Here is a 13,284-nt window from a genome sequence, read left to right as displayed (position 1 = left end):
TAATTAATTAAATACTCCTCAACCATTGAATGAAACTTCTCTTCAAACAATAGTTTTATTAACGCTGAAACACGAACTGAATACACGAATAATAAACCGAATACACGAATAATAAACCCATAAATTAATGAGTTAATTTAATCGTCAGTATATTTCAGAATATGTTCAAATACATCTCCACCTCTACTTAAACAAACATGTGATCTCTTCAAAAGATTGTCATGTGTAGCGCTTCTGATCAAGTCTGGAGTCAAACTATTGAAAGCAGTTGTAACTCTCGATTTCTTATCTTCCATTGTTGTAATTGGAGTAGAGTAAACCATATTTTTAATGAAACCCCACACGAAATAATCTAATGGATTGCCATCTGGTGTTCTAGGAGGCCAACGAAAAGGTCCATTATTACCAATCCATCTGTCTTCGAAGATTTCAGTTAAAGCTTCGCTGACTGAATGAGAATTATGGGGTGGAGCACCATCCATTTGGTACCATACACGTTCTCTTCCTGGTCTATTATTTAAAATCATTTGAATTCCATTCCTCAGTAAATCTTCATATTTTGATGCATTCAAATTATCATCATAAAACTGGATATAAAAAATTGACTCATTCTTTATGGCACAAAATACATTGAATTGCCATCTTTATTGAAAACCCCTTTGGCGGACAACATGGGGATTTTCTGGCGCCCAATAATGACTGTTGTGTCTATTGAAAACTCCATTTTTTGTGAACTTGGCCTCATCTGTCCATATGATATTGTCAAGGAAATGTTCATCCTCTTGAGTCTTGACAAGTAATCATTCAAAGAATTCCACTCTACGAGGTAAATCAGTCTCTTTCAAATGTTGGACACAGTAGAACTTATACGGATGCCATTTATGCTTATCAAGAATTCGACAAATTGTCACGTAGGGTATACCTATCTCCCTTTCAGCCTCGTGCAGAGAAGCATTTGGAAATGCATGAAAGTATCCTAAAACTGTTATATCATTGTCATCATCATCCACTTTAGTCTTCTTATGAATGATTTTTGTACGGAAGGTTCCATTCAACCTACAGTTTTTTAGTAGTCGATCACATTATTATTCGGCTTCGGAAGTTGTGGTTATCTTTCATGAAATACTCGGAATGTTCCACTTGCAATTCTATTGCACTCACCATAAATTATTAATACATTCAAAAAGTCTTCATTACTGTAACCTAATCTTGACATTATTCTATTATAATTGGTAGCTATCACAATCAGTCAAAACCACCAACGAAAGTCTGACGTTTAATAATTGGTTTATTTATTTTTCCAAAGCACACTATTAAAAAATATCAATGTGTACTGTTGTACGTTAGAGACCAATACCTCAATGTATACAAATTGTAACTTTTTCTAAGGTAGGTACATACCAATTTCGAATTGACTGATCTGAGACAGTTAAAAAACTGGATCAAAAAGAAATATTACTAAGTATAAAAAAAATGTTGAATATCCAAAATAAGTGATGAATTCAAAAAAACGAGCATGAAAACCACGTCAGTTTCCGTTTAAAACATTTTATCTCGAAAACGGTTCAAAATAGAAATAGTATTATCTGAACAAAGTTAATCTAAAATTGGATGTAGAGCTCAAAAATGTTGAAATATACAGGGTGTTCCATTTGAAAAAATTGAGTTCCACTCATTTTTTCATGAGATAAAAGTATCTGCATTTTTTGAAGACCCTGTATGAGGCAAATGAAAATATGACTCGGAGTGAAGATCCTCATAGTATCACTCCACTACATTCCAAATTTGATCGTTTTAGTGCAAGAGTGTTCAAGATTATCAGCATTTATAAAAGTTCATGGTTGGTAAAAAAAATATCGAAATTAATTTATATCTTCTAAACGGTAATAGGTAGGTATAGGGAAATAGTATATGAATTTGTTAACAAAGTGATAATGAATCATAATATGATATAAGGGGTGTTCCATTTGAAAAATCAAAGAGCCGCTACTTTATAGTAGAAGCGACAACGCCGCTTCGTCTAAAATATTTTAGGCGTGTAGGTCATATTGATTTAAGCATACTGTGAAATGTTCAGGTTGATCCGTTGAAAAGTTTGTCAGAAACGGCTAATTAACGCTCATCATGAAAAGCCTTGTATAGTTATGCGAATATGAATAATTTATATACGTATTTAATTCAACAGTATGTCACGTATTATAATTTAATCTATCCTAATAATAACTTTATTTAATAATCTTAAGGAATTTACATGTTTCATTTCCTCAGGTAACTTATTGAAACTATCTAGACCTTTAAAGAACAATGAATTCATTCCACTCTTACAGTTTGTTCGGGATCTATAAAATGTATTACATATTCTTGTGTTATATGAATGAATGTCACTATTTCGAACTAAATATCTGTTAAGGTAGGCTGGTTGTATCCCACTCGTGATTTTGAAAATAAAAATCATTCTCAAATAATACAGTCTTTTATGTACCGGCTGCCCCTGTAGAGTATTCAACATAGATTCAATAGGGGTATACTGATTGCATCTCAAAATGATTCTCATACCTCGATTTTGTAGTTTCTGCAACTGTCCCATTTGATTTTGGTTGAATAGATACATCAGTGTGGCGCAGTAGTCAAAGTGTGGCCTTATTATGCAGTTGTAACATGTTAGTCTAACAAAGGTTGATAAAGATTTTGAAATTCTAAAGAAAAAATATATTTTCTTACATATCTTTCTAATGGTATATTCAGCATGCTTATTCAAATTTAATTGCTATATAAATCCTAGGTTCTTAATTTCATTTACAATTGTGAGTTGATTATTGAATATGCTGATATCAACGTTGTTAGTATCAATTTTTCTTTGATTCGAATTTGATGTAACAATCATTGCCTTAGATTTATTGATATTCAATTTGAGTTTATTCACTTGTAGATATAATTCAATGTTCTTTAAAGCTATATTGATATTTTGTACAGCTCTTTTAAATCACAGTGTTCCGTATATACAAGATATCATCAGCAAATAAATTAATATGGTGTAAACCAGGTACATAGTTGATATTATTTATATAAATAATGAATAGCAGTGGTCCCAAAAAACTGCCTTGTGGTACACCTATGTCATTTATAATTTGATCTGACATTACATCACAAATTTTAGTCCTTTGACTTCTTTGCTCAAGATAACTATCTAACCAGTTTAAAGCTTTTCCATTTACAACATAATACTTCAGCTTATTGATTGAAGTTTTCCTATTGATTGTTTCAAAGGCACGCTTGAAATCTAGAAATATAGCAACAATATATTCTTTCCTATCAGTACTTTTTTCCACTCTGTAACTGTTAGTTGTAACGCTGTTTCGCATGAGTGATTCTTACGAAAACCAGACTTATTTTCGATGAATAAATTATTTTCATTCAAGTGTGTAACTAGTTGTTCATATACCGCCAGTTCCAGTACTTTTTCAAGCGTTGGAAGACTGTTAATTGGACGAAAATTACTTGCATCACTTGTATTATTTATTTTTGGAATTGGAGTCACTGTACTAACTTTGTACTGGTTTGGAAACTGTCCCGTGTATAGTCTATCCATGCCCAATTGGAATGGCAATAAAAATAAGAGTACAGTCATAAACATTCCTTGCCTGTGGCCCCTAGTCGCCCAGATAGTTAGCAAACGTGCTATCAACAATAGATTAAAAAGCGGACAAATTGATTTGCAGGTAGTGGTTCCAATAGTTAATTACCGAAAAATCAATTAGGATAATCATCATTTAACAAACAAAGTCCACATCGGATAAAAAAACTTTCAGGTATATAAAAAGCTAACCCTTGTCTTTAGATTAAGTATCAATTTGCTTCTCCTGAAGATGCTAACCTTGTTAGCGAAACGCGTGTCGAGTGCAAAAATATCAGTTTGATATTAGGGTAATTGATCTTTAGAAAAAGTTTTCAACTTTTACACCAAAGGTTCCAATCTCATCGTTTAAACCGATTTTTGGGAAAATCCTAGTGTTTTTGGGTGCTTTCATTAATATGGCTTTCTGGAGACCTTTTGAAACAAATGATTACACATTACGTGTGAGGAAGCTGTGTCAATCGACTGGGATCCGTAATTTGAAAATAAGGACTTACATGTTCAAGTTCAGCGAGTAATTTTGAAAATTCATGAGCGCTTGAATAAGGAAAACTGTCCCACTTCACAGAATGCTATTGTGAAGAGAATATGCGAATTAACGAAACTATCTCGTTCGACAGTACTTCGATTCATTAAAATAGGGGATGTCATTGACCATGCAATGAAACGAAAACAGAGGAATTGAAAATTCACAAACGTTGATGGTGCTACAAAAGATATGATTCGGCGAACAATTTATGGTATATACCAAAAAAAAGAAGTACTAACCTTGGAAATGATTTGGTATAAATTACTCGACTATCCCGATTACAATTACAAATCTTTAGAAACTCTACGAGGTGTCTTTTTGTCTTGTGGTTTCAAATATAAAAAACTGAACAATCGGATGGTCATAATGGAATCGACACGCATTGTTCAACTCCGACAAGAATATTTGAGGCAAATGAAAAGCTACCGAGAATCCAGCAGACATATAGTCTACCTCGACGAAACTTGGTTTGACACCCATGATGTTGTCAAATATGGCTGGGTAGACGAAACCAAGTATTGTGCTTTGAACACACCTTTTTCAAGGGGATGCCGGAAATGAAAGTGCTTTCGTACCTAACGCTTTGTTTCTGTCGGCCAAAAATATAAAAGATTCGTCTGCTGATTACCACGAAGATATGACTGCGGCTTTATTCGAAACCTGGTTCAGTGAGCAGCTTCTCCCAAATATTCCTCCAAACTCGGTTATTGTTATGGATAACGCTTCGTATCATTATCGGTTATTGACTACAATACCAAACAATAACACACAAAAAGCAGTTATTGTTGATTTCATGCGAAATCATGACATGGAAATATTCGAAAAGATTCCAACGAAAAAGGTATTACTGGCGACTATAAAACAACGTAATTTCAAAAAAGAGTATATTATTGATTCGATGTGTGAAACACGTGGTCATATTCTCTTACGTTTGCCTCCATACTATTGTGTGTTCAATCCAATTGAAATGGTTTGGGCCACAATGAAAGAAAGTTTGCGCAAATGTAATCAGTCACCGACTTTGAATGCTGTAGTGCTTGACAATATAAGGCGAGTGGTGAATGAAGTAGGTAATAGTGATGTGTGGAAAAACTGTGTGGCCCACGTTATAAAAGAAGAGAACAAATATTATGTGCAAAGTTCCATAATTCCGATCGTTATTCAACCCGTTGATGATTTCACCTCATCCGAATATAGCGAAGAAGAATTTTGATTTTTCTATCAATTTTGTTGGCCTCTATTATTTTGTAAATATATGTTTGACGAGAATTCCGTGTGATTATTTGTGTTTTCATTGTAAAAAAAAAGAACCTCCTAATTTGGGATTACCTGATTATAAAAATAAAACAAACCAGATATACCAAATAATTATGTTATATGTATGTAGGTGTGTATATGAATGTGTATATGTGTACATATGTATATATTTTTTGTTTTTTTTTTATGTGGAGTTATAGTATATTTAGCACGCTAAGTAAACTCACGTACAAGAGGTGAATAATGTAAGTTATTCACCACTTCAGTGAGATCTATCATGTTTATTTGTATTTTGTGAATTTGATTCATTTCTAAAACTTGTCAAAATAAACATTATTATTATTATTATTTAGAATTTTTGACTCGGAAATGAACTACCTTAAATTTCGAAGTTTTTCATAATTACCCATGGTGGAAAAATTCAGTTGAGATAACTTTTTCATGGGGTGATCAATTGCTATGACTGTAAGAATAAGTAACTGAGAAACTACCACTGAAAAATAATATGCCGACGCCTATGTCTAGGCGGGAATTCCTTCTCTGTGCTGTTCCAATTAGTATTGGAAAAACTATATTATTCTATTTAGCTTTATGGAAGTATTTATAAAGTTCAATATTATATGCCCAGACACATCGAAAGTTTATGGCAAAACTTGGGGTTCAGGTCTTAAACAAATCTATTTAATTTTTTCATTTCATTTATTTGTTTACAAACTCTACAGACCATGGCCCATTTACAGAGTAGGAAAGGAAAATATCACAAATAGATTTTTACATAGCAAACAAAAAAGTTGAAAAAAAAATTCAACAAGAGTTATACAATTCCATACAACCTATTTCTGAAACTAGTAACATTTTGGAAGAAGATATCAAAGTCATTTTGTACATTATTATAGGCATTGCACATAGCATTTAATGGAGCATTTTGATAATAATTTGTTCTTGCCGATTCAATATAAAATGTACGAAACGGTCTAGTTTCATAAGCAAGTACTTCGAAATTGATTTTTGATAGAAGACAGAGATCATCCATTGGATTTATGTGATGATTGTCAGACCAATGATCACTTATGGTGCAGTTGCCTGGGGGCCTAAGGCTTTGCAGAAAACGGCCATCAGTACCACACCGTCAGCGGCCAGCAAGATCCTTCTAGATATACCTCCTCTCCACATTTTTCTGGAGAAAGAGGCTAGATGGACTGCATATAGACTTGTGCACATTACCAATGGGGAATGTTCCTCAATTTGGGTTATTACAGCAAATGCAAGTTTGAACAAAATGAAGTTGAGTTTAATTCATGAGTTTTTCAAATTTACTTCCAAAAGTATTCAAATTGATGTTTCAAATGTTGGGTTTTAATTTTTAAAGGGATTTGTTTCTAAATCACATATTGGCAACAGCGCCTTTATCAAGTTGAAATAATTTATATGTACTACTACTTTAAAAAGGGAAAATTATCTTTATAAATCAACAATTAAGGCAAAATATAAATTATAGTTCAATACCACCTCCACAAGCCACATAAATAACAGTTGTTTTGTTATTTATTTATATAGAGGAAGATAGGTTATGTGCACAAAATGTCATATGTCACAGAATGTCTCGGAACTCGGAACATTAGTAAACAGATTCATTGTCCTTCATTAGCTATAACCGATGTCGCCAAATGGTGAAATAGAAACGAATCCCTTTAAATGTTGAATGCATTATTTCATTCCTCTTTTTTAAGTATTTAAATAATTAAAAAAAAAAAGTTGAAATGATAAGTTTGAAATGCATTGTAGTGCTCTTTTATGAAAACTACTTGATTTTCGTCAGAAGGAACATTCCCCATTGCACAAATCATTTTAATGCAGAGGTCAACAGACTGTTACAGACTATGCATAAAAAATAATTCTCAAAGATTATGTTACAAAAAATAATACTGAAAAAACTCCTCCCAAAATAATATTTAAGAATATTCGAGCCTATCCCACTGAAAATTCCCATAGAAACATGAAAAAATTCATAACACGAAAACAAACGAAAAATGAAGGTTATGAAATACCGTGAAATGTTTACAAATTTTTTTGAACTCTCTATAAGGAAATTATCCAAAACACTGATGTCGAGGAATTCAACCTCTAGTTTGAGAATAAAAGTAATTCTTGATGATATAATTTTCATATATCTTTACTTTTGTAAAGATTTCAAAAACATCAAATCTTCAATTTATGTTTACAATGCATTTGTGTATAGTAAGCTAAATTTCACTTCTATTATATGGTGTCCCCAGTACAAAACTTATATAAACTGCCTGAAAAACATACGGAATAAGTTTGTCAAATATATTTTTTTCAAACAAACTTTCAATCACAACGGCGACATTGAAAATACGAGAAAACATTTCAATATTATATCCCTATGAAGTAGAAGAGTGATCTCTGATATTTCATTTTCACACAAAGTCATCTCAAATTCTGTTGACAATGCCAGTATACTGAACCAAATTGAAATCAACGTTCCCATCCGGCTAATAATAATAATAATCTTTATTGAAATAGGAAACCTAATATACATATCTATGAGTGTAATAATAACACTAGCACAATAAAATATAAAAAAAATGTATGTAAAAAATTTTAAATTTAAACAATTTGAGATTTAAACTAGCATGTAACCAGACAATGAACATTACATATAAATATTTCAGTATCATATGTTAAGTAACATTTAAATAGATAATGAAATATAGGTATACATTAAATCATTATTAAAACAATGATATTTGGTTTCATTACAGATACAAATACCCTAGTGAACAATTAAAAACAATAGATGATAGCCAGTAATGTCCCAAATAATTCAACATAACTATACAATTTGTATTCTAGTACTTTTTTTTAATTGTCAAAGTGCTCTTTTAAAATGGATATTTTTTTTTATTTCTTCCGGTAATTCATTGAACTCGTGGAAGCCTTTAAAAAATAACGAATTCATGGTACTTCCGAATGCCAGTCTGTTTATATGTATATTATTGGAATTTATTGTATTATAATTATCGATGTTTTTATTGAATTTGATGTAATCTTTAAAATATTCTGGTGCCATTTCATTTACAATTTTGTATACTAGAGGCCAGAATAAACTACTTTTTCCACATACCATTTGAAGAACTAATTCGTTTTTCTCTACATCCCATCAAAAATTAAAGACCATTTTGAAACGTCTCACGTAGTTTTGCTTAAATTAGTTAATGCTGACAACTAATAAACTATTTTTTGTCTTTGTCACCTTAATATTTATATATTTTTTTGTTTCAATTGAAGGTTTGAAAATATTATTTGAGTTTGAGTTAAAGTTAAATTGTTACTTTGATGTCAGGAGTTTAACAACTTATCAACTTATTATTATATATTATGTACTGATGTATTATTTTATAGTTTTATACCTACTACTGTGAAGATATACGAATTTTGTATTAATGTAGATTCTCTAGTGGACCTGGTGCCTGTTTGTATATTTCATGACCATTAAATAAATAAATAAATAAAAAAATTTGCCATCAATGACGTATGTGTAAATTACTATACAGGGTGGGCCATCGAAAACTTGTCATGGAGGTTTTGGGTACTAATCTTGCATATCCGAAAAAACGCTCAGGCAGGTCGATTTTTATTGGGAGGGGGATATTTTTTCCCCATTTACAGCGTCGTTACTTCAACCCCAGAGCAGAGGGGTGAACAATCCTTGGAATTTTAATAGGGAATAGGGAGTGAGTCACACATCGTTTGAAAGATCTTGGAATTCTCTAAACAATGGTGTACATTTTTTTTTATTTGGACGTATTTAAAAGAGTTCTTTCCGATAATTAACTTTTTCAATATTGTTAATAGTAACAAATTGTTGTACGCCACAGCTCAGTTGGAATGTATTTGGAACTATAATTGGACTCTATAATTGGAACTTTTGTTCTGTTGAGTTGCCAAAGCTGTGAATAAATAAATGAATGAAAAAACTCTTTCATTTGTTTCTTACGCTATTTTTTATTAATTTTTCAGTTCTTCTCTGATAAGACGACTATTACAATTGTGAAATGGTCAAAAATGCTGTTTCTATTTCTCATTTTTATGTTAAAAGTGATATCTACATTATTACTAGTAGTGAGTACCGTAAAGTATTGCTAAAGAAACAATGGTTTACACAACTGCAGAGAGAGTCGGTTGAACTGTACTATGGAAATAGACGTTGTGCTGTGAGAGCCGCTGAACTGTTCAATCAACAACATGGGAAGAATGCGTCGCGACAGTATTTTTTCGATTTAATTGCCAAATTTCGCCCAACTGGATCTGTAGCAAATAAAAAACGGCAAATCGAATCACTAGTAACAAATGAGGTGACACAAGTGGCAATTCTGGGCCATGTTGAGCTTGACCATGCTTTGAGCACAAGAAAGTTAGCATTTGTTTCTGGGGTGTTTCCGGCGTATTTTTAAAAGACAAAAAATGCATCCTTACAAGATTAAATTACCACAAAAACTGAATGAAGATGATTTTGATCGATGCTTGCAATTTCACGAGTTGGTTAGTGAACGAGCGGTGGAAAATCCAAATTTTGTTTTCAACATTTGCTTCAGTGATGAATGTTCTTTTTTTCTAAATGGCACAGTTAATCGCCATAATTGTCGCTATTGGGCTGATTCAAATCCTCACATTTTTCATGAAGTGCATACTCAACGTCCATAAAAATTAAATGTATGGGCTGGAATTTTTGGTGATCGTATTGTTGGCCCAAAGTTTGAAGATTAGCACTATTGTACCAATTCAAAAAGTTCCTAATACCAATAAAGCTGATGAATTTCGCCCAATCAATACATTATCACCTATCGAAAAATTACTCGAAGTGGCTGTATACGATCACTTATTACATCATGTTGAGTCAAATTGTATTTTAATGAATAATCAGTCAGGATTTCGAAAACAGTTTTCATGCGAGTCCGCGTTACAATTAACTTTATGCCATATAAAAACTCAATTGGATAATAAGAAATATGTAATTACTGTGTTCCTTGATCTGAAGAGAGCATTCGAAACCATTGATCGTAAAATATTGTTGGTTAAACTCAAGCAATATGGGATAAGGGGCAAGGTATACCAATGGCTAAATAACTACCTCCAGCAACGTAGCCAAAGGGTACGTTTCAAGTCTGAAGTTTCGTCTGAGTTAGATAATGATGTTGGCATTCCACAGGGAAGTGTTTTGGGCCCATTATTGTTTCTATTATACATTAATGATATTAACCTCTTTGTGGAATGCGAATTCATTAACCTCTTTGCTGATGATACCTTAATTGCTTGTAGTGACGTCTGCCTAGATACGGCTATTCAAAAAATGAATAATGTTTTACAATCAATTAGCAAGTATTTGAGTTTGAATAAATTGAAATTGAATGTGTCTAAAAGTCAGGCTATGATATTCACAAGTAAATACAGATATGATACCATTAATATTAATAGCCTTAACCTAAACATCAATAATGAACAAATTGAAATTGTATCGAATATCAAGTATTTGGGCTTCCAGTTGGATAACTTTCTGAACTTCAATACCCATTTCAATTATATTCAGGAATTATCAACCGAAACAAAAATCACGGTATATATTTCAATTATTCAGCCGCATTTTGATTATTGCTCATCAGCCCTGTTTTTGTTTGATCTTACTAAGCTGAATATGCTACAAAAACTTCAAAATCGTGGCATGAGAATAATTCTGAGAACTAATCGTCTCACCCCCATAAGATCTATGTTAGCAACGCTTAATTGGTTCTCAGTCGAAAAAAGAATGTATTATTTCACAATGATTTTTGTATATAAAATATTGAATAACCTGGCTCCTGTTTACTTTCATACATTTATAATATTGAATAGAGACATTCACACTTATAACACTCGGGGTAAAAATGACATTCACATTAGCAGCACTGCTTATCGCAGTACTATGAACTCTTTATTTTTCAAAGGTTTCCAAGAATTTAATAAACTACCAGACTTCATTAAAACATCATCATCGTTGAATTTGTTTAAAAAACAATTGAAAGAACTTACTAAGATGAAATAGATATCATACTGAAAGCAATTCTTGTAATTTTTGTAATTCTACTAATTCTTTTTTTAAAATTGTGATTTTCGTATATTATTGTTGCATTGTATTTCTTTTTTTGTGTTTGTCTAATGTTGTATATATAAACCGTTGATTTAATTGGGATATATATGTATATTAGGGTTACCTATTTTTAAATAAAGATCTATCTATCTATCTAGAACGCAATTTAACCGGACAAATGTATCTGGAGCTTCTGGAAGATACTATCCCGTTCTCACTGATATTATTAAAAATGACCACAATTATCAGGAGGATCTGTTAATATTTCAACAAGATGGGGCTCCTCCGCACTATGCTCTGCCTGTTCAGCAGTATTTAGATCAGACTTTGCCGGATCACTGGATTGGGAGGCGGGGCACTATCGAATGGCCACCACGATCACCAGACCTTTCGCCGTTAGATTTCTTTCTGTGGGGTCATTTGAAAAGCAGAATTTACTGTACTCCTCCTGCATCACTCGAAGATTTACACCAAAGAATCACAAATGCATGTCGCCAAATCACTCCAGAGATGCTCCACAATGTTCGAGAACGTTTTCAGCAGAATCTATTATTGCATGGAAGCTGGAGGTGCCCATTTTGAGCATATACTAAAGTGAGAATAAAGTAAGTAACTTTAAATTCAATACGGTTCGTCCTAATTTTAAAAAATGTACACCGTTGTTTAGAGAATTCTAAGATCTTTCAAACGATGTGCGGCTCGCCCCCAGTTCCCTATAAAAATCAACCTGTCTGAGCTTTTTTTTCGGATACGCAAGATTAGTACCCAAAACCTCCGTGTCAAGTTTTCGATGGCCCACCCTGTATAATATCCGCACAGAAACGTGGTTGTTTCCAATTTTCTTCTTCTATTTCTGTATTCAGATTGAGATTAACACAATTACCTGAAGAGTTTTTCTTATTTGTAGTAGTAATTAATCTTCAAAATAAAGTAACAGTGAAACAGATAACTGATATTAAACTGTTCTTTACACTGACCACAATAACAAAATTTAAATGTAGTATAATATTCAGTGACAGAAACAGTAATTATAAAAATTCAGCTCACCCAAAACTTCTACATAATATCCTGAATTCCTCAAATTCTGATACATATCCCTGAAGTTTGTATGTATATGATCTCCATTCCAATCGAGAGGATCATTTTTAATTTTCAAGTTATCTCTAGGAAAATATCCAGGTGGATATCTCAGGTTGTGATACTGGTCCCAAAGTATTCTTTTATGCCTAGGAGGTGTTGGAATAATTTTAGCTCTGAAAGAGGACAATTTCAAGTGCTGGAGTTGAATTTTGAAATAATCAAGACATAGACACAAACCTTATAGGTAAATGGACAGTACTTTGACGAGGCTCTTGTTCACCACTACCGGGAGGTGATTCTACAACAAGAGAAACGTGACCTTGCGCCAGTCCCTCGTAGGTGGCTCCTTCTGAGGATACTGACAAATACACTGCCATCCAGCCTGACCAAGGCCACAAATGTTCCGAATGAGATATTGATATCTCTAACAAGTGACCCTGCTGAGGAGTGTAAGGATGCCATTGAGGTTTATTGACAATTCTCCCTGATACACCCAAACCATTCAAAATAGTGACATTGACAATGACAGGTACAGTTCCGTAGTAAAGTGGTTGTGTGCAATATGGCCACATGTAGGGGCATTCGTTGAGGTCTATGTAGCTGGGACTAAGACTCGCCTGAAAGAAAAATTAATCAGTG

The 13,284-nt window shown here is 32.7% G+C and overlaps 1 protein-coding gene across 2 annotated transcripts in view; it reads right to left on the bottom strand.

The window, feature by feature from the left end:
• Window positions 1–13,284, bottom strand: part of S1P (membrane-bound transcription factor site-1 protease) — a 31,654-nt gene that overhangs the window by 6,308 nt on the left and 12,062 nt on the right. For both annotated transcript variants that reach the window (XM_074186664.1, XM_074186665.1), the window contains exons 3-4: window positions 12,883–13,262; window positions 12,613–12,818 (exon numbers count right to left, since the gene is read on the bottom strand). In XM_074186664.1, coding sequence (XP_074042765.1) covers window positions 12,613–12,818; window positions 12,883–13,262 — 586 coding nt within the window. The remainder of the gene's footprint in view (window positions 1–12,612; window positions 12,819–12,882; window positions 13,263–13,284) is intronic.

Source organism: Leptinotarsa decemlineata, unplaced genomic scaffold (assembly GCF_025532065.1).
Source record: "Leptinotarsa decemlineata unplaced genomic scaffold, Ldec_3_MD MMD2_P_RNA_scaffold_4, whole genome shotgun sequence".
NCBI lineage: Eukaryota > Metazoa > Arthropoda > Insecta > Coleoptera > Chrysomelidae > Leptinotarsa > Leptinotarsa decemlineata.
Note: the sequence above shows the minus strand (reverse complement) of the source record. Positions and strands in the feature narration are given on the sequence as shown.